Raw genomic sequence first — 22,979 nt, 5'->3', positions numbered from 1 at the left:
GTGTGATTGCATTGATTGGGGATATCTCAACATGGATACCCATTTAAGAGAGCAATTACAGGCTCTAAGCCCAGAAGACAAAGCTGCGGTGTTGCAGTTACTCAGTCCCGAGTCCGAAAGCAGTAGATCTAATGCTTCCCATGAGCGCGACAGTGTTTCTCAACCACCTCGCGCTGCTCCACATGTGGGTGGGTATTCGCGTAAATTACGGCTATTTTCGGGAAGAAGTCCAACTCCACATGGAGAAGTTGATTTTGAAACGTGGATAATGCAATTAGAATCTATATTGGACGAAGGGTCAGATACTAAAAATTGTAGAATACTTAAGCAAAGTCTTTTAAGGCTGGCTTTGGACACTGTCAGAGAAGCTACCACTGCAACACAGGTTGTTGATATTTTAAAGAATGTATACGGGATAGTAATCGATGGTAAAGAACTCTTAGTGCAGTTTTTTATTAATTACCAAAAGGAAAAAGAAACACCATCACAATATTTACAGAGGTTGTACTTACAGGTGATGCAGGTTGTAGAAAGGGGTGGAATTGAAGTTAGAGAAGTCCCAGAGCATCTTTTACGACAATTTATTCGTGGGAGTTTTGATGAGGAGTTAATAAATAAACTTGATTTAGAAAAATTAACAGATCCTCCTAGTTTTGCCGAGTTACTTTTATTAGTGAGAAGAGAAGAAGCCAGACGAACGGAGAAGAGGTTACGTTTGGAAAAGAAGAAAGAAGCCAGAGTCCACTCCATGACGGTTTCAAAGGAATCTGAGGCAGCTAATGTCAAGATGATGGAGGAGTTACAAGCCAGAGTGGCCAAGTTAGAGGCTAAAGGTCAAGTGTGTGCACCTTCCACAGCGTCGCGGCCTGAGGTAAAGACTAAGGTAGAGAGAAAGGAGCGGCGTGGTAAAAAGAGTATTTTTTGTTTTAAATGTGGGGAGGATGGCCATGTAGCAAATGGATGTGAGAAAACAGCGAATGCAGAGTTAGTTCAGAAGAAACTCCTTCAGAAGACTTTAAACAGGTAAAGTTGTCCAGGGAGTGATCACTGGAGACCAGTAAGAAAGAGGATCCCAAGAATACAATTCAAACAGATGATTCATTTCAAAAGTTATTACAAAATTTAGTGGGAAGCTCAAATGAGTCCGTTTCAATTGTAAATAATATTTGTACATATGCTTTGGTTGATTCTGGATCAATGGTTACTTGTGTAAGTGATTCTTTTATTCAGCAGCAGTTTCCTGATTTACCTAGGTATTCTGTTGATCAACTTCTTTTAGTGAAGGGACCCCAAGATGAAAACCTGCCCTACTCGTGTTATGTAGAATTGGAGATAGCTATTCCAGTGGATGGGACAGCACACGTGGTAGGTGTATTCCCTGTGCTGGTGGCCCCTGATACCGAATATAACCAACAAATTCCCATGTCGATAGGAACAAATGTTCTCGATAGGTTGTACAAACAACTGGAAAATAAATATCAGGGTAGAATACCAAATGATAAAATTTGTAAATCAGTCAGTTTAGCGTTACAAACTGTGAAATTGAGAAAAAGACATTTGGAAAAATCCCAAGGGGTGTATGGATTATTGAGAAATAAAGAGAAAATCGAAGTTGGTCCAAACCAATCGAAATTTGTTTGTTGTGTGTCACAGATAGTTATCCCAATTCCACGAACAATTGCAATGGTTCAAGATTGTGGAGTGGCAGAGTGTGGTGTGCATCACGAAGACGGGTTGCGCGTGACTCCAGGGGTGATTGATTTAAGTAATGGGAATTTTGAAATTGAGATTTCTAATCATCAGTCAAAATCGGTGGTATTGCAGCCTGGGACCACAGTAGCCCGGATTTCTCAGGTTACCATGATGAATCCGTCAAGTGAACTCGATGATGAAAGTTTTATAAGGTGTATTAATTTACCGGCATCCGGGGAAGGAATTTCCCTGATCAAAGATTTGCTTTTGGAGCAGAAATCGGTGTTTGCTCAACACAAATTGGATATAGGGAAAACGTCGGTTGTTAAACATGGAATTGAATTAACAGATAGCGTTCCGTTTAAAGACCGGTCGAGACGTATTCCTCCTGCACTGTATGAAGAAGTGAGAGAGTACTTGGATGAGATGAAGACTGCTGGTGTGATACGAGAATCTGCTAGTCCATGGGCATCGAACGTAGTTCTGGTCAGGAAGAAAGACGGTTCTTTAAGGTTCTGTATCGATTATAGAAAATTAAACAACCGCACGGTACGAAACGCTCACCCATTACCGCGGATTGAAGAGACGCTAGATGCTCTGAAAGGGGCGGTTTGGTTTTCATCGTTAGATTTGTGTAGTGGCTATTGGCAAGTCGAGTTGAAAGAAGAAGACAAAGCAAAGACGGCATTCACAGTAGGACCGCTTGGATTTTATGAGTGTAACAGGATGGCGATGGGATTGACCAATAGTCCTGCAACGTTTCAGCATTTGATGGAAAGTGTGATTGGTGATTTGAATTTAAAAACCTGTATGATTTATCTTGATGATATTATCATTTTTTTTCAGGAGAATCCATTAGCGAACACGTTGCTCGAGTCAGAGAAGTATTGTGTCGATTAAAAAAAGCAGGGTTGAAGCTTAAACCTTCAAAGTGTCAATTTTTACAACAGTAAATAAAGTATTTAGGGCACGTTGTTTCAAGTGCAGGCATTGAATGTGATTCAGAAAACATAAATTGTTTGAGACACTGGAAAACTCCTACTAACATTAAAGAGACACAAAGGTTTTTAGGTTTTGCTGGGTTTTACCGCAGATTTGTGAAAGACTTCGCGAAAATAGCAAAACCTCTCTACGAGCTGACCAAAGAAGAACAACGAAAGAAGGGAGCCGCCCATTGGGTATGGAAGGAGGAGCACCAGAAAGCATTCGAAACGCTTGTAGAAAAACTTACTAATCCTCCCATTTTATGCTATCCTGATTATACACTCCCTTTTGAATTGCACATTGATGCGAGTTCTAGTGGGTTAGGGGCAGTGTTATGCCAAAAGCAAGATGGTAACACACGTGTGGTAGCTTACGCTAGTCGGGCATTAAATCGCAATGAGCAAAATTATTGCTCAAACAAATTGGAATTTCTTGCGCTGAAGTGGGCGGTAACTCAAAAATTTCACGATTATTTGTATGGGCATAAATTTGTGGTTATTACAGACAATAATCCACTAACATACATTCTTACTACAGCTAAGTTAGACGCTGCAGGTCATCGGTGGTTGGCAAGTTTAGCCGCGTATGATTTTGAGTTAAGCTATCTGTCAGGTAAGTCCAATATTGACGCGGATGCCCTGTCACGATTACCTACTAGAAAGTGTCATTGTTCTTCACAGATTGTGAAAGACATGTGTAGTAATGATCACAGTGTAGGTTTGGATGTTGGTTATTCTGAAAATCTTCCTTTTCATCCTAAGTGTTTCCCCCAAGTAGCAGAGTGGGAAGATTTGAAAGTTGATTGGCAGGAAGAGCAAAGTCAGGATCCAGTGATTCAAAAGGTGAGAGAAGTTAAATTAAATTCAGATAATTTCAGAAACCTACCACGAACCGACAATATGAAACCTTTTAAGAGATCATGGAAGAAGCTGAAAGTGGTGGATGGTGTATTGTATCATGTCGATCATGCGGACAGAAAGAGGTTAGTGGTGCCTAGTGCATGGAGAGAGAAAGTTTTTACTTTAACTCATGATGAAATGGGACATCAAGGTAGGGATCGTACACTGTCAATTGTAAAACAACGGTTCTTCTGGCCAGGAATGAATCACTTTGTTAGCGAGAAATTAAAAATGTGTAGACCATGTAAATTGGGAAAAAGTCCACACTTACCCGAGAGCGCAACAATGGGGCATTTAGTTGCATCTCAACCCATGGAAATTGTGTGTATGGATTTCCTTAGTTCGGAAGAGTCCAAAGGTAGGGTAAGTAACATACTTGTGCTCACAGATGTTTTCACAAAATATGCATGGGCTATACCTACAAAAAATCAGTCAGCCGTAACAACTGCTAGAGTCTTATTTGACAATTTCATGATTCCCTATGGATTTCCTTTAAGATTGCACAGCGATCAGGGGCGCAACTTCGAATCAAAGGTAATCAAAGAGTTGTGTAAATTACTGGGAATAGAAAAATCCAGAACGACCCCCTATCACCCCATGGGAAACGGAGTTACGGAACGTTTTAACAGAACTTTAATAGGTATGATGCGTACACTCCATGATGACCAAAAACTTGACTGGAAAAGGTATGTACCTTCATTAGTTCACTCTTACAACTGCACGGTGCACGAGTCCACAGGCTTTAGTCCGTTCTACTTAATGTTCGGGAGGGCCCCCCGGCTTGCAGTAGACGTAATTTTTGGTCTGTACACGAAGGATGAGCACAAGGACTATGAAAGGTATATAAGTATGTTGAAAGAGAGATTGGAAACAGCATACAGCATTGCTAATGAGAGAGCAAAAGGGAAAAGGTCTAAAAACAAGCAAAGGTATGACAATCGGTGTAGAGGGGTAGTACCTGAGGTAGGGGATCGAGTTTTGTTAAAAAATGTAGGCTTAAAACGGAAACACAAATTGGCTAACAAATGGAGAAAAGAGGTATATGTGATTGTTGGTCAGAATGACTCTAATATACCAGTGTATATGATCAGACAAGAAAATGGAAAAGGGAACATAAAAAATGTTCATAGAAATTTGCTTTTACCTTTGATTTTGCCCATGGATTTGCGGGAAGAGAAAATCACTAAGGTAAGTACCTGTAGACCCAGACACGAGAATGAATTTTCAGAGATAACAGAGGACTCTGATGATTCTTCTGGTGTACATTATGTTGTACGATATGGGTCTGAACAAATGATCCCTGATGAAGACGGTAGTAATGAAAGGGTTAGCGTAGAGGAGGAGGATCGAGAGGACGACAGTGAGCAAGAATCGCAAGTGGAAAGCGAAAGTGAAGATGTGCAGGAAAATGATACACCAGTCCAGCCTAGGCGGTCCACACGCACTAGACGGCGTCCGCAGTGGATGGAAGAGGGGAATTATGTGTTTTCACAGATTGTACCAGAAAGACGGTCCACATCTGCGTCTAGGTTACTTGACATTTACCGTACATTCATTCAATCTAGTGAAAATATGTTCAAACAGATGGTGGGATTATTGAAGGAAAGTTGAAATTCAAATTATAACTTGTATTTTATGATTTATGTTAATTGATGATAATAAAAATGCTACAGCAATTGCACTGTTTTTAATTATTTTCCTCCCTAAACCCAAGTAATATTATTGTGAGAAAGGTTGCGTTTACTTGTGTGTTTGTACTGTGTGAACTCGGCGTACTCACATAAGATGGGAGTAATTTAAATCATTTTCCTCCATAAACCCAAGTAATAGTATTGCGTTACCTTGTGAGAAAGGTTGCGTTTGCTTGTGTGTTTGTACTGTGTGAACTTGGAGTGCTCACATACGATGGGGGTAATGTGTCAATTTACTATAATTGTAATATTATTTTTTTTTTTTTTTGTAATTTTCTCATCCACAGTTATTTTACAGTATAATCAATGGCGGGACGCCATTTAATTTTTGGGGGGCACATGTAATAGGGTACATGTATTTCATGTATTCACAGGTATAAATATATATATATATGTAATAGTATATTGTAGCGTACATTGATATAAGTGCCTTATTATAAATAGCTCTTGTATATAAATATGTGATATGAATATGCATACTGGTGTTAGCGCCCTTTTTATGTCACGTGGGTCATGTGACCCTGGACTATAAAAGCGGTTGGCGCGTAATTCAAAGTGAGATACACCAGTGATCGGCTGTGTAGATAGCACGAATAAAGATTTTTCTAAAAGGACAATACATTTTTTGTCGTGCCTCGGTTACATTTAACTATTGTATGATATTGTTTACACACACACATACGCACACACAAAACAAACTTATAGAAAATAAATAAATATTACATATAGTCATATGGCAACTGGCTGCGCGTAGGAACATGCCGGGTATTCCAAAAAGATTAGACATATGGTGTGACCGGAAAATACGTTAAGAAATGAGCAAGCTATTACATTTTGTGCTTGTAAATAAATGTGCTAAAATATCATAAGTGTTTGAACGCCAAATGTCCCAAAGTAATTACTTTTGATTCCGTTAACTTCATATTCCTTGCCAATATGACATGATTTGAACATTTTAATATAGCAGTCAAATATTGACACTACTGTACGTTCTCGTGACCTTGACCGTAACTATCACAAGAAAGCTAGAAGAGCGCCAGTGAGTACTGGCACACAACAAAGCCAAGCACCTAAAAAACGCCAAGATTAAATAAGACTGGGTCCCCATACCTAGACAGATCTAACAGGATCGATCCATCTCCAAGGGGTTTCTCCCTAAATTGCTTTCAGCGTGTCAAGGTTGCAAAACGCATTCAGTTGCAAAATGCGACCCTACTCAAAATGCGACTCTACAACTTCCTTGTGAGGCTTCCATTCTGGTCTCTGTTACTTCACCAACTTATCGGTACCTTTTCTGTATTCCTAGTCCTTGACAACAACCTAAATTTTACCATTTTCCGGGAGTGCATCATTACACAGACGTACCGGGTAGGGGGCCTACATATCCTACGTGACATACATGCATACAGGTACATACATACTGGAGACAATTGTACTGTAATGGTTAGGCATGACTGTTGGGGCTTATTTTGTGCACATTCCTGATCTGTGAGAATTTTCTCACTGATTTGCAGTCATCACTCTGGACTTTTGGAAGATTGTAGACCAGTACTAAAAATAGCAACTTTCCAGGTGGTCACGTGACATCATGTTACCGCAGTAGGGGAATTCCCACTCCCATTCACATCCCCGATAATATTCATATGTAGGCCTAGAATATATACAATAGGCCCTATATGTGTTATGCGCTGTATTAGTGAACTGTCTTGACACACTGATGGTATGGAAAATGTTTGGCGAATCAATGTTAAAGAGCTTTTTTCTTAAAACTAATACCTTGGGCCAATTCTTCAAAAAATAGACCTATAATCCTTTATTAAATCCATTTCGTACAAATCAAATGCACCCATACTGGTTAGAAGCTATGCTACCTTTCGCATACCGTGACACTAACGACACCGAAAATTTTAGATGAATTAAGGCAAAAATATTTTCTTCAATATATACGTAATTGAAAAGAAGGAGAAGAAGAAGAAACAGGAAAGTAACATTTTACTTAAACATGGACCGTATTTAAAAATATTATATATCTTATTTAAGTTTAATAGTCGACTGGTTTGAATTTTTTTTACATTTTATTTTGGCAGGATCAATCATGATTATTAATATTATTTTATTTCTATTATTATTATTATTATTATTTGCAGTGAATAGCCAGCCTAAGTCGACCCAAAAGCTGACAATGGCTATGCCAAACATCAGGGACAACATCTCAGGAGAACAGCAGCAAATCCTTCTAATGTTCGCAACATTAATAACAAGTCTCTTTGACTTGAACAAGATCCAGACATTTGCTAACCATCTTCGTAAACGTTATATTTTGACCGAGGCACAGCGTTATGAGATAATCTTCATCACCGATCCTATGCATAAAATGATTGTGCTTCTGCAGTACGTCTTGGCCTACTTCGACACTCTGCCGGAGGGTCTTAGTCGCATCACATTTCAAGACTTTCTGGCAGCACTTCGTCAAGTATCACCGTACCTGACTGTGGTGACGGAGTATGGAATCTCCAGGCCTCGGCTGTCCGTGGAATGTACGGAGATGTGAAACTATGGTACCTTGTAGTCCATAAGGTCTGACCGGAAAACCGTATAGAAATTAACTGTTCCATTTTTGCGAATGTAAAATGTTGGGAGTGTTATGAACTCCAAATGTCCTAAAGTAATAACTTTTGGATCCGTTAACAATTATAATTATTTTTCACAAAATTTTTATACAGAAATTACACTCGCTATTTTGGAAATAGTTAAAAATGCCATCGTGGGGCATATTATAGACATTTGGAGATGTGAGTGTGCAAGAAAGAGATTCTTTTAGTCGCCAGATTCAAAAGAGTTACAGGGTATTTCACAGTAGCTATCGCCTTACCGGTGACAAGTGATGACCCGTGAAAAATCAGAAGATACCATATATCTTGAGAACTATGACCTCTTGATCTTTAAGTCACATTAAGATTTGAAAAATATTTTATACTTGAAGGTCTGGTCTTACAACAAGTATGTCGTATAAGAATATACGATATACTTGTTGAACTCGCACCACTTGATGTTATTAATGGGCAAACAACTATAGGAACGTATAATATGTTCAATGTCCGGAGAATTGCGTTCAAAACAAGTGAGCTCTTCGATGCTAAAGTACTTTGATGAAAGGGTGCATATATGCCCTCTTATTTATTTGTTTGTTGTATTTTGAAAGTATTGTGAGAGAAAAAATGTAAATCATCTTATTCAAGCATTGTTATGTGCTCTGGAGTAAGGGAAGGGGCATACCTCCTGCCTCATACTAGACATTGATGTAAGAGGGTAATACAGAAGGTACATATATGGGTATTTGAACACTATGCATATGGCTCTTTGCTTATCAAAGTTGATGTTGATGTAGTATACGCTATGATCCACTTGCAATATATTCCGTCACTATAACTTCTATGCTTTTGGTAAATATTTATAATTGTGACAGTTATTTATAACATGATATGGTGTATAATTTGTCTGCAGTAAGAGGAATACAATAGAGGCAAAACATTCCACTAAATACATTGCAATATACTGCTACTTGTGCAACAACTGATTGTATTTTAATCAAGAAGATGGGAGCAATACTGTTTTTCCCTAAGGCAAAGCTTTTAAACAAAACTTAAAAGTTTCGATCGTAATTTACAATGTAAAAGAAAAATGATTTAGTATATTGTGTAATTAAAGCTTACTGAGTTAAGTATATTTATATTTATACATTTTACATAGCATTTATTTATTGTTATATGTGATCTTATATGTATCATGTTAAATGTTCAGAATATCAATTTCATTACTATAAAGTCTGTAGACGTATTGCTACGTTTTAAATTATCTAAATTTCTACTTTTATAAATTTAATGTATACATGCGATTGTGCAAAATTCAAGAGTAATATTTGAAATAGTGCAGCATCTGGCATATAAGAGGCCTACAATTCTACAAGAGGTATAATAGAGCAGTTTACGTTTATAGTAGTATTTATTTTTAACGTGGCATGTGTTTATATATTTTTATAAATGATTTATAGGTTTATAAATGACTTAATAAGCAATCCTTATGGCTCTACAGGTCACTAAACATAGTGCATTTATAAGTTATATAATTGTATTTAATGATTGCCAATTGAACGGCATTAAAAAACCCAAGAGACATTTTGCAACGCAATAATTATAGGGAATTAGCTTAATGATCTTAGGAAAAGGATGTGTCTCACAATTAAAAGGCTGTATTGTACAGAGAGATGAATCAAGATCTAACCGTCTCAAACATTTATACTGATATGGACTTCAAGGAGTTGGAAAGAATCATTACACCTAGGTATAGGTTGTCACCACATGACCTGACTGTGGAGAAGGGCCGCTGGTCCTGCGTCCCTTTAGAGAATCAGGCATTCATCTGCGGTGCCAGTGAAATCCAAACAGCGGAACAAGTTTTGTTTTTGTCCTATGGCAACCTGTTTATATACAATGGGTATCATGCGATAGAATTTAGTTTGGAAGAATATCATTGGAGACGCAGACCCACGCGTGACGTGTGCCGTTTGCTATATGCTGTGAACTGTTTATTTCCCTAATGCTAACATTGTGTTATCGTTTTATTATCACGTATTAAGGCCATCTTGACTCGACCAAATTTTTTACTCTCATTGTATATATCTTAAGGGTATTCTGGGCTTTGTAAGAATACTTTGCACTTTCAGCTCACATTGGAATGTATTCTCTTTTTTATGTGTGAGCTCATGAACAATCTAAAACATAATATAGTTTATAGCATAATATTTTGTTTGATTGTATACATACATGCTTCAAGTAAACTGGATACATATACATGCACATGCACATGTACCAGCATTCATATTGGCCTGGGGCTAATCTGCTTTTAAAAGTTTGACATTTAATATTTTATAGTTATGTTAAATGATAATAAATATCTATAAAGCACTTTGCAAAATGTACTTATTTTATATAAAAAAATGGTTTCGTAGATAAGCTTTCCAGGAAGGTTCCAACTGTGTCCTTTTTTGAAATCTGTTCTCCTATCTCTTTTCCCCAAAAAGTTCTCTTTGAATCCTTAAATCAGCTCAGTTCTTTTTTTTTTTTAATTTGTCCTTTCCGAAGCCTTTCATCAAATCCACATTACTTTAACAAAATTGCTTGAATTGCCATTATTGTTTATATTACTCTTTTTCCAAACCATGAATCAAGTCGCTGTTAAGAAAACGTCCATGAAAACCCGTAGGTGGCGCCACATCAAACTCTGCTCGTCCCAGCTCAGTGAAGGTCTTGGCGTCCAAGACAAGCAGGTATGTTTTCATCTGGGCATTATGGACGGCCGATAATATAACACCTACAAAAGCAAGCAAGAATGCATTGAAGTCGAGCTACACCAACTATAGTAACAGCGACTTTTTAAAATATTTTATTCTGCTATGATTTATTCTAATACCCAAAAATTACTCAGAATATTAAATGTCTCTTTAGAAACCCACATCATTATTGTTATACTCATACCACCTGTACGTTACTGACGTTTGTTGATTTCCCATTCTTTACTTAATATATTCGCATGCTGTTACCATGCCTAATGTCGCTGGAAATGTGTGTTGCACGATAATTATAATACAGATGCCCTTTGGTTAAATGTTAAATAATATCTCAATGGCACAGAAACTCGCAAATCAACCCATGAGTTAAATGTTTCATAATATTTCAATGGCACAATTAAAGACCCGTGAATCAATATCCCGTCCAGGCGGGTTTTGAAACTGTAATATGTATGATAGGTTTTAAGTACTGGAACAATTGTGATAATGTGTGATTGTGATAACGTGTGGCAGTTTGAAGTTTACACTACAGCAATATTTGGTGTGACAGCTGCCCGCTGAGTTCGCCCTGTCTTACCATCATCTTCTCCGTCACTATTTGGTGAAGGCACAAACCAGGGTTCTGTAAAGCAGCAACCTTCCTCTGTCCACTCCTGGGTGGTCTTTGTTTGAACATCTGTCTTTACCAACTGAAAAGTGAATCAAGAAAAATACAATGTGGTGATGTGTTGGGCTATGTACAAGTTTTAAAACAATTTTAAATGGAATTATATAGAGGATAATATATAATGAAATTACAAAAATGAATGGTGTAATACATAGCACATTTTGAAGTACGTTCAGATGTTAAGGAAGCGCTGTAATTGAGAGTCAGTAGTGTCTTTTGTAAGACTGGGTCCCCATAAAACCTATTGTACCAGTATGATCGACCTAACTCCGAGGAGATTCTCGCTATAAATTGCATTCAGTTTAAGCTGCTTAAATTCTGTCATACCGACTAAAGCTGCTAGGGGTAATTAACTGTCGAGCACGCTTAAACTGAATGGAATTTAGCGAGAATCCCCTTGGAAATAGACCGATACTGATGGTATGATAATGTCATGGGAATGATCTCTAAGGCTTGACGGTGTGCCACAAAGTTTGCTATGTTATTCGTGTCACAATGTGTTTTGTGTGGTTTTGTTTCACAGTGCGTTAGGTGTGCTCCATGTCATACTGTGACAGGTATAAGCCTGTGTCATAATGCCTTAGGGTTTTAACCGCTTCAATAGTGACCTACCCCATGACCAAACTCCCCAGTGTCGCTGAAAGTTACACTGTACATGTACCGGTATTTTACACCATTCCTTTGGTCATAGTTCACTGTGGGGAATTCTGAGCCTGAAACATAATTCATGATAAATGTAGATTGGATAAAATACAGTTCACTTGGACACCACATTACAACAACAGGGCGACTCACTGCTATCAACGGCAATAGTAGCTTTAAAATTATTCTCAAAGCGGTCGCTAGCCCAGTTGTTTAAGATGGTTTCAACGGGCGGCAAAAGCAGAGAAAGAACAAATATTGCGAGGTCAAGTTAATAAAATCTGGTTATTTTAGTACTGGAAACGTCGCAGCGCTGTGTCAGTGGGACATAATTTAAATTTTCTCAAACTCCTGTCTGGATAGAATTTTAGTCTGTCATGTCTTACACAAGACATGATTGCATTTTACTTACACAAGTCTCCAAGAAATTCTTCCTTGCAATATATCTCGTTGCTAGACAACAAGGTGGCTGTGGATGTTGTACCAGAAAGCGTAACTAGGTTACCGCCAACCACCTGTTAAAAAAGGGAATTGTTATAATAACACTGCTGTCTTTCAATCACTATGGCATCAGTATCAATTTCAATATCCCTTTTAGTTTAAATTAACACATATGCAAGGAACGTCATACAAATTTATCTGTAGTTGGTTTTTACCAAAAATATTGTGAAAAGGACAAAGTCATTTTTCTCGTATAAAGCGAAGATAACTCTGTAATTCTGTCACTCTTTGCTGCCCATTTCGCTTTCTTTTTTCTCTAAAATTTATTCATAAATAATTGGCAAAACAACCGGTAAAAAAACCTACATCTTGACATATATTCAGAGGAAGCACAAAGCGCCTTGGTCGAACTGCCGAAGTCCCGCCAAATCTCTGTTTGTCGATATTATCTCGTGTTATGGTTCGAAAAACTGAACCATCTTCCCCCGAGCATATGTCAAGAACCACGTGACCTGAAAATAATAATTCAGTCAGCTGAGCAATGATCTACTAGCTTCAACCCAATATCAAGGCCCACTTTTCCTATTTGTGTATTCACGATCGAAATTCACCCGTGTTTATGTTTAACAATTAACCAAATAAAGCTCCCCTTAAAGTTACATATGTTGAAAAACCCTCGAACGTAACCCAACCGAAATTTAGAGAAATGCCACTGCACTTCCTGAAACACGGCATTTGAACAGATATTTTCTGATTTATAGCTCCAGGTTGTTTCCCTCGCCTTATTTGAATATTCATGCTACTGCACACGCAGCAGTATTGTCCCACACACTACCACGTCGTTCGGCTGGCTTTTACAAACTGTAGGGCGGACAATATGGGTAAAATAACGACCAGATATTTGAAATTGCTACCGTTTTTAAAGCTTATTTTGGTTCACCGAGCTAAAAGCTTGGTTTATGCCTTGGATGTCAACTTTATTTGAGTCATAAAAGAAACTACTAAAAGTAGTTTATCTGCGTCATACGGAATCCATGCTCGCTTCATGGGTAACATTTAATCCACGCATACGCGAGGAAGAACACTCACGCACCGTTGTCCTCATAAGCGTTGATGTGATGGAAGACTAGGAGTGGGTCCCCAACATAGTTGTAACCAGGGTTAATTGTCTCTCCTGTCTTCTTGTCGATGATGTGGAACACAGTCTGAAAAAAGTGGTTGTAATGTTTAATAATGCAGGTCCTAAACTGGTAAGTGCTTCCCGCAATACTTATATCTATTATATTAATGCATTTTCCTTTTAAAGAAAACCAAGTAGGTTCATGGTCTGAGCAAAAATTTCACAGTCCCACCATCAAAAGATCATGGTGGGAAAGGAATCCAAACAACTGCCAAAATGGTCTTCATTCAAACGTTAAGTAAAAAAAAACGAATAATGTACATGTACTTCTATACTTATACATGGACTTTTTGCCGCTTGGAAAACACATACATAAAATGAAGTCACTGATGGCAGCGAATTGGCATTTGTTTGGCATTTTACGCAGCCGGAGAGAAGAATCACACCCATCACTCAGACCGATGGCATATTGGACAGCATGGCACATGTACATATTATAGTATGTAATATTTTCTTTTTACCTTGCAATTCTTGTCCCAATAAAAACAATCAGAGAAGGGAACTCCCCGTATCTTAGAGGTCAGTATGGAGAGAATGTTGATGAACAACGGTTGCTCTATGACCACTATGTACTTCTCCGTGAGACCGAAGCTGTGGCAATAAGTATAGGACACGTAGTACGGGTTTTCTATGATTGCCACCAACTCAGCATTCTGGATCTGATGGGTCTTCCCTGCATGTAAACATGAGATTATGCAGTAAATTTCAAATGGTGCTAAAAGCGATAACACCTCTTCATGTGATATTCTACAATACATGAGTGCATTAGAGAAATTCAAAATATGAGATTCAAGGATCTGCAATAAAACATTGTAAACAGCACGGAGAAATATAAGATTTTCATAATACCACAGAACGGCGGTAAACATAACATAATTATTCTGAAATCTGTGCTATGGTGAAATCTGGTCGGGCTTGTGGACCAAAGTATGACATAAAAGCTCTCGCTTATTATCCATATTTAGAGCAACATTTTTAGAGTGTTCAAACCTTGAGGGTCTGGTTTCCATCGTACCACCGTTAACTTTGGTCTTCCCCTGAAGCAGGTTCCGATATTGTAAACACTGCCGTCTCTGTCGTAGTGGGGGTGGGCAGTGGCGTTGTTGGTGGCCACGATTTGGGAAATATTGACCTGCAATATGCATTCTATGATCAGATATCTATCAATGAATGTGTAATAGGTGAATTACCCCCAGATAACATCCAATCTGGTGCATAACTTTCCGATAGCTCACATTTTAAATTATCTACATAGTTTGTAAACAGCAATGTTTGTTGTGTATCAATTTGTAGGGAACACAGGGCCGTAGCCTCCGGGGGGGGGGCAGGGGGGCCAGCTGCCCCCCCTGGGATTTGAGGTGCAAAAGAAATAATCGCAAATGCAAAATGAACCCACAATTTCTGACTTCTGATTGAGCAATAAATAACAATTAAAATGCACCAGAATGCAGTATTATACATACAGTTTTTAAATTTTTTCCACACCGTGGGAGGGGGGGCAACCCCTCCCCCCCCCCTCAGGGGCTTCACCCCCTCGTATCCGCTTACTGCCCCCCCTGGCATTTTGCTCAGGCTACGGCCCTGGAACATGTAGCTACCTGTGCAAGTACATCATATGCATTTCAAAACTGATTGAATTTCATTTTATTAAAGCGGTATATACTCTTGGTCCTGTAGTTCTGAAAGTGTGGATTTTGCAAATTTGGTCAGTCATTTTCTAGCAATGTGAAGTGAAACACGATCTCTTCTGGCGTTAGAATGATGAAAAGGGCTAGGTTGGCGTTGAAGTACAGATTCGTTCAGATTTACAGTGTCACCTCACTCGAATCACGTGCGTCTTCGTAGGCGATCATGTGGCTTTAAATGCCTTGCAGTCAGATGCACGTGATCAGTATGACTCTCATGGTCAGCTGTCCAGTGTCAGAGCCTTTTCAAAGACCTCACACTGAAATTGCATCTTTGGACAGTTGTCGCAGGAAATAAAAATAGTTCAATGCAGTATTTGGTTCCCTTTTCCTAATTCTACTGAGCGCCTGAGTATATTTATTGGAGGGTCACGTGAAAGATAAATATGCACTTTACATGTTTTCTCTGTATTATTATTTAATTAAGAATTTGTTGGTTACCCTCCCAGGAGTCTCCAGCGTCTCCGGGTCGATTCTCCTCAACCAATGAGTTTCCGTACAGGCAAACAGCTGGTCCCCCACCGGGTAAATGTTAACGTTGCAATTGTCGTTTACCACGTCATCGTTGAATGTGAAATATGACAAAAACCTTTAAAAAAAGATGAAAAGAAGATACAATATACAAAAGGAAATATAGTCATAGACTCATAGGGTAATTTTGTTTGAGGGGTCTTAAGCCTGACTAGGGAAAAGTTACAAGTAAATAGCTTACATGGGTGTTTATCAACAAAAATATAACTTGGGGCACTTACCGAACAATTTAACAACGAATTATATCACAACAATTTATGAAAAGGGCTAAAACGAGCGTGAACCGAAACATTTTTCACTCCTCACAGGTTTACCTCTGAAACAACGTCTTGCACGGGTCTGGATGGGCAACCGTGCCTAACCCCGCCACGACAATTCTATTGGCCTCCATGTTCCTTTTGTAGGTATCGCTCTTCAGAAACTTATTCTGGTAGGTGACATTCCCGTCACGAATGGAGTACTTGTGCAGGAGAGCCAGCCCATCGAACAGGTGGTTATATTTTGTGTCACCGACTTCGTATTTTCCTGGGCCGTTTCGGTAAAAACTGCCTTGCAGCCATGATGGGATTGTGCCTGGAAGTAAATGTACAGCAAAGGAAAAACACTTATATTTGACAAACTGATCAAGCTGTATGCGATCTGTTGACAACGGACAGGGGTTAGCAAAGCCTTAGGCGTACAGTTTGGTGATAGTGGCCATAGTTTGAATTTGATTATAACTCTTAAAAGGGATTTTTCTATCTTTGAAGGCATTTCTTCGGCAATTTCCGTAAAGTTTCGGCATGTGTGACGGTATCATATATTCCCAATAACACAAAAGACAATTGTATAGCTGGTGGCACAGTGGATGACGTCGTTGGTACTAATTAATTATAAGAAGGGGGTATGAGTTCCTTTCCTACACACTCCTGTTTTCTTCCTTTATTCTTTAATTATTATTATATTATTAATGTATAAAAAATATCAATATAAAATGATTGTTGCATATGAAGACAGGACAGGGAGATTGGTTTTTATTTTTTATTGTTTAATTCACAAATTGTTTGACTCAGGGCTATAAATCAAGTATACTAATAACTTATCATGGTTCAATGATTGATGTGACGGGTATTAGCTGTTCTATTTTAATACTGTAACTTGGATCTACTCGTCCAGTGCTCTACCTGATCGAATAAAAAAAAGAAAAAAGGGGTCCCTAGGTCTCCCATCATCATCATTATCATGAGGACACTGACCCGATTATACATTACACGTCTAGCCTCGTGTACATTTTGATAACTACAGCATAAGCACTGGTATTTGGGATAAGGTCAACATCTATGACACAGTGTTTGATGCTTATGAAAATTGACTGATATAAAACGGATAGCTCTCTTTATGAAAACCATGCACGACAGTGCTTAATCTCCCTCTCGCCATCCATTTCTCCATCCCTCCATACCATTATAGAAATGATACCTGCCGTCTCCTCGCTGGGCACTAAGCGTTAACCTAAAGTGCTTAGCATGTTTACCCCACTTTTAATAAAGTCTCGATCTCTCTCTCTCTCTCTCCATGTACCTGTTATACGTCCCTCCATGGCCTTCAGCTGCTCCTTCTCCAACGATTTAAACGTAGGATGCATCTTGAATCGCAATTTACATTAACAACAACTTGGCTTTAAAACTCCATTTAAATTATATTGTTGCTCTGATTAGCCTTGACCCACTAAGATAATTCCGACTAGTACGCTTGCGATCTCACAACAAAAATAATCAAGCCACATTCTGAAAGTGCCATGGTCACGTAGCCCGTAGCTCCTTACTCTTTCAAAAAAAAAAAAAAAAAAAAAATCGTACGTACAATTTAATCGCACGGCGCCCGTGCAAATATAGCTAGGCTTTAGATAGACATGCAAAAGAAAAAAAAAAAGGCACCAAATTCCCTCATGATAGGGGAGTCCCGCCATATTAACCGCGAATGCATCAGCCACCACACCTCCAAAGAGACCTACCATGCAACTTTTGACGAAAACCCCGTGGTATACGAAAGGGCACGTCACCCGGTTTTTGCCACCATTCACGCCAGACTATCGACCTATATGAATCACGCCCTCCTGAAAAGGATCAAACGCCGGCGTCGATCTCAGAGGCGTTTACTTATTAATTAATTAATTTATTTATTTATTTATTTATTTATTTATTTATTTATCTATTTATTTATTTATTATACAGTACCTTGTTGTTTAAATGTGTCACTCGATCATGTTGGATGAAGTTGATTATGATGTTGTAGGCTCATGATAAGAATTAAGTTTTTAATTGAGGTATAAGAATAAGTTAGATATAGAATGACATAATAAAGGGCATATGTAATGGATAGTCACGCAATAAATGTAAGGTAAAAATGCCACGAAAAGGGATGTGAACATTTGGGCATGAAGATCTTGAGACCAGACAGAAAACCATCATATTCTCCTCACTTACTGATTACTGGGGTTAAGTTCGAAATCTTTTCAATTATCTCTCGTACAAAAGGCAAACATTTTCAACTAACCTCTCACACTGGATCTCCCTGCTTTCTACCACCCTATCGCAGTCGTAGTTCCCTACAAGTACATAGCACCGATATTCAGTATATACTTAACCCGCTATATATATACTATAATACCAGGGTTAAACTGTTACGCTTTTAAACTTTTTAACACCAGTACAGGCCCGTAGCCAGTAATTTCAAAAGGGGAGTTCTTTTTCTGAATAAGTGGACCTTTTCCCAAAAAAACTTCATGTACCTAGATCAAAGTTCACTCGGAGGGGACCTCTTCCCACCAAAAGGGGCGGTTCTTTCGAACCTTCCCCCCCCAACCCCTCCCTGGCTACGGGCCTGCCAGTACATGTACCGGTAGCTACGTGGGGATCCATGTTTGTTTTGAAATGTCTCCTCAACGTGAATACCTTCATCATGCAGTTTTGTCTCTCTGGTTAAATATTTGAAGCAACAGTAAATCTAGATGACGTTTAAAGCAGCTGTACACGCCTGTTGATGAGTCCATTTGTAAACAATTTCTTTTTTAAATCCTTCATGACTACACTCTATCGGCTCGGGTAAAAGACCTGGGACGCCATTTATAGTCCCTCTGTGCAGATCAAATAATCAGAAAATAGCGTGAATTCCTATCCTAATAAATCCATTTAATGTCGTCAAACTCTATAACACTGTGGATTTCATCATTCCGCTACTCCAAGTTCTACTGCACAGGTCTAACGTATAGTCTTAGGTATGGTAGAGCCGAAAGTACCCGGTACGTTAGTTACTGAGCCGACATTTCTGTAATAAACTGCCGGCGTTTAATGCCTCTGAATAAAATACATGTACTAGGTTTTGTAAACACTATATTTGTACATTCAATAGTTACTTCATTACCCGTAAGTGGCATGAATGCGATAATGAATATCGGTCAATAGATGTTTTGTGTGGAGCATTTCCCTAAGCTATTATTGACACACAAATATACACACACACGCAACTAAAAGAAAATGGAGCGAAAAGTGCAATCTAAGAACGAATCATATAAATAGCTAGTTGGTACAACTGTATATCTCAGTTGTCGCTCGGGTTGTTTGAAGGAAAGAAAGTATCACGAGGTGCAAAAGTTAATTAGTTGAACGGGTACTGTAGGCTTTGCAGGCCCGTAGCCAGCATTTCCAAAAGGGTGGTTCTATTTCTGAAAAAGTGGACCTTTTTCCATAAAAAACTTAATGTACCTAGATCAAATTTTACCCAGAGTGGACCTTTTCCCAGCAAAAGGGGCAGTTCTTTCGAACCCCCGACCCCCCCCCCCCGACCCCCCCCCCCCCCCCCCCCCCCGGCAACGGGTCTGCTTAAACTGTTATGTTTGGGTGAATATTGCTGTTCTGCAGTTTTGCACCTAAAGAGAGAGAGACTGGTTTATTATTATTATTATTATTATTATTATTATTAGGAATGTGAAAACTAGACTGTGTAAGCACTGTATTTGTACATTCAGGAATAGGAATAAATAATTAAATGAATAAATCTATAAATGTAGTAAATTATTCATTTGTCTGAAATACCATGTATGGATGAAAAATGTTCATTTCAAAGTACTGGGTACAACTGGAGGTGAAATTTAATCGACAAAAACGCAACACAATTTAATCAAAATTCCTAAAAACCAATAAAAGGGTAGACAGAACAGAAGAGAATAACCCTGAATATAACATATATCATTGGCAAATCAGTGGCAGACTTAGGGAGTGTCAGGGGGGTCCTGGCCCCTTTTTGATTTCTGAAAATATCACATTAATTGGTCCTTCTTGAAATTAGAATTTTGACTAGCTGAATAGTTCCAAATCGTACCAAAAACGGGAGAGGAGGGGTTGGGTAAACCGTCGCTGACACAAGTTTAGTGATGTTTTTATTACCGGTACTTTATACATATTACTATCAACATCTTATCAGTCGGTGTCTGACAGTAAATAGAAAACTGACTTCGTGTATATTTACCTTTGGCTTACACTATGATCGATGCTTAACACAATGCTACGGCATTTGCTTAATTTTTGAGCTGAGAGGAAGAACTAAATAAGGTAAGTCAAATTTAACAGATCTCTGTTTTGTTTCAAGCGCAAAAAATGCCAATTTGCAAATTATCCGAAATACGTGCATGAAATACGCATGCAGAGCACCTGGTATAGGGAATAGCGAAGAAAGCAAAAGTTTTACATTAATGTTACAAATTAAGGCAGGTGCGGCAAAAAATGTCAACGTTTGGCTACATGTTCGTGTGCAATTATTACATGTGCATACTGAGTGCAATCTTACATGTCTGTTATATTGAGGTGCGTCTTGTCCTACTTGGACAATCAGCATGATGGACTGCGTGGACTCGCGAGAGAGAGAGAAACCGAAACCATTGGTATACTGTTGCTAGCTCAATATGCTGTCAGCTATACAAAGTCCAAATTACAAGATAAAACGCGGTATGCACGAATGCAGAAATTATTCCTGAACCAACATATGACGTCTGTAATACGCGTGACAAGAGTACGTCGTATTGTACAGTACAAGAACACTGACTTGGTTAGCACAGATTTAAACTCTGCATTTGAGATACATAAAGGGTATTTAAAAAAATGTGCTCCAAAACTTTGATGTATTGGTAAAATATACTATTAATTTTACTATTATACCCACCATAAAGCCCACTCCGCCCCCTTTCACCCAACCGCCAGTGACATCAGCGGGCCCATCCTGCTAGTGCAAGACACTGACCAACCCTTATTGGGGATCGAATCTCAAAGCGCAGCTCTAGCAGGGCAGCGACATATACGAAATCTAATGGCTGCAGAACATCGTGAGTTCCGATATGTCGATTGACTGGCAGATGAAGAAGAAAATGCACACAGTGCATGGCAACAAGTGCGGGCGCGGCTTTAGCCGGTGGAGTAACAATAATAATGGTTTAGGGGCTTCGTAGTGGGTCACCGTTAATGGAGAGAAGTTTCTTATTTCCTGTACGACAAGCTCATCTTGGACAATGGTCAGTTACCCCCGTCGAGGAATCAGAAACAGTTCGCCTTTGATTAGTTGATTCTCTAAATCAAGCGCGATTTGATTGGTAAAAAAAAATTAACACCGAGTCTGTTTTTGATTGCCATCTTGAACGTTGTGGCAAAAAAAAAACGTTTCTGAAATTTAAACAAAAACACCTTTCTGAAATTTTAATGACGCGATTATACTGATATATTTTGGACTGAATTCATCCTTTTTGTCTCAATAAAATAATAAAGAAAACGTTTAAGAGTGGCGTTACGCTTATGTTATCACAAAGTCCATTTTTGTAGGTTCCCTTTTGACTAAGATTATGTCTGAATTTTTAAACAATGATTTGAAGGTCATTTATCTAAAGTTCGCTGGCCTATTAAAAAACGATATTAAATATCAGTGGCGGATTTAAAAAGAGACCAGGTTCGATTTCTCTCACTTTTTAATTTTTCAAGATTTACGAACAATATGTAGTCTACGTAAAATCCTCAGAAATGTAGCCTACGTGTAGTTTGCTCTACTGACCACTAAAGCAATGGCCAATCCATTAACAGTGCACAAGTCTATATATATAGTTTTCCACCACGTCAGTCTTAAAGGCAGCCAGCAGAGGGGGCAAGTGAAATTTCTCTCCAAGTGGATTAATTTTTTCTTAATTAATATAAAAATGTGGACCCCTCATCCGTGATATAATTTTACTTACTACTTATGTTAATATACATGTACAGTGGCGGATTTAGAGGGGCGTCGGGGGGTCCTTAAACCCCTGCTGAAATAAAGAAATAAGAAATTTCTCTAGCTGGATCATAGTTCTAAATATTGCCAAATGGCACCGTTCGCCCTCTAAAATATCAAAAAAAAATTGGTGCCTGTTTGCGGGCTACGAACCCCACGGGTGAGACACGGCTTCGCATCCGCGAACCCCCCCCCCCCCCCCACCCTTCAAATAATCTTGGGTCTGCCCCTGCTAGTATCAGTTTAGATGTATCGACCCAAATATGCTTTTATAATAAAAAAAAAAAGGTTTCTGGACTCCTTTTCTGCGCCCTGTCTCAGGTCAGTGACCAAGAGAGAGCACTTCTTGGCTCGGTTCCTAATTTCTAAACCAGTGTCACGTGACCACCACAACAAGATGGCTATAAAAAAAGAACATCGAAATTGCTTCTTTAAGGTGGGCTTTTATCTTTATTACATCATTAGGAATTTTACTATAATAGTAAGAAAGACAAAAATAGATATATTTCGGGGTAAAAAAGTTTGAGCATTGGGAAATAGAACCGGTCAACCTTAGGCTTAGCTTGATGTTGAATGATCGATACTTAATTACGGGAGACCGGGGAAAGTCCCCCTCCCCCATCAATTTATGAAAAAATAAACTGGAATAAAAAAAATTGATCACATCATTTTGTAAATCGACTGTATCGACTGTACCCAATAATACCGATTTTACTTAAGCAGTGAGTCCAAATGAAAGAATGATGCATCTTATAGTACTTTTATTAAATATATATATATATATATATATATATTTTTTTTTTTTTTCATGGGCTTTTGATTTAATATGGTATATGTTTAGGGCACCAAACTGAAGCTCATTGTTTCAAGTTTCACAGAAATGTTTCATGGTTGTTCAGTTTAGCACCAATAATGGCTGCAATTTTTTAAATAAAAAA

General features: G+C 38.5%; 2 protein-coding genes across 4 annotated transcripts in view; one reads left to right on the top strand and one right to left on the bottom strand.

Annotated features, from left to right (window-relative positions):
* Window positions 1–338: 338 nt before the first annotated feature.
* Window positions 339–1,417, top strand: LOC106151556 (uncharacterized). Its single transcript, XM_086996444.1, has 2 exons — window positions 339–1,023; window positions 1,280–1,417. The coding sequence occupies exons 1-2, from the start codon at window positions 518–520 to the stop codon at window positions 1,296–1,298; spliced, it is 525 nt and encodes a 174-aa protein (XP_086852570.1). The 5' UTR covers window positions 339–517; the 3' UTR covers window positions 1,299–1,417.
* An 8,653-nt stretch (window positions 1,418–10,070) lies between these two features.
* The window catches only part of LOC106152518 (beta,beta-carotene 15,15'-dioxygenase), a 56,888-nt gene continuing 43,979 nt past the window's right edge, over window positions 10,071–22,979 (bottom strand). For 2 of the 3 annotated variants that reach the window (XM_086995814.1, XM_086995815.1), the window contains exons 2-11: window positions 16,074–16,332; window positions 15,670–15,817; window positions 14,534–14,675; window positions 14,005–14,216; window positions 13,457–13,568; window positions 12,730–12,875; window positions 12,335–12,437; window positions 11,893–11,993; window positions 11,191–11,302; window positions 10,071–10,636 (exon numbers count right to left, since the gene is read on the bottom strand). In XM_086995814.1, coding sequence (XP_086851940.1) covers window positions 10,467–10,636; window positions 11,191–11,302; window positions 11,893–11,993; window positions 12,335–12,437; window positions 12,730–12,875; window positions 13,457–13,568; window positions 14,005–14,216; window positions 14,534–14,675; window positions 15,670–15,817; window positions 16,074–16,150 — 1,323 coding nt within the window. In that variant the 5' untranslated portion in view covers window positions 16,151–16,332 and the 3' untranslated portion in view covers window positions 10,071–10,466. Of the gene's footprint in view, window positions 10,637–11,190; window positions 11,303–11,892; window positions 11,994–12,334; window positions 12,438–12,729; window positions 12,876–13,456; window positions 13,569–14,004; window positions 14,217–14,533; window positions 14,676–15,669; window positions 15,818–16,073; window positions 16,333–17,319; window positions 17,453–22,979 lie in introns of those variants that run through there. The other variant, XM_086995813.1, reaches the window with a different exon arrangement.

The sequence above is a fragment of the Lingula anatina genome, chromosome 9, assembly GCF_051362555.1.
Source record: "Lingula anatina isolate TDL-2025a chromosome 9, LinAna3.0, whole genome shotgun sequence".
In the NCBI taxonomy this organism is placed as follows: Eukaryota; Metazoa; Brachiopoda; class Lingulata; order Lingulida; family Lingulidae; genus Lingula; species Lingula anatina.
The sequence above is the reverse complement of the archived record's forward strand: the minus strand, read 5'-3'. Positions and strand labels throughout refer to the sequence as shown.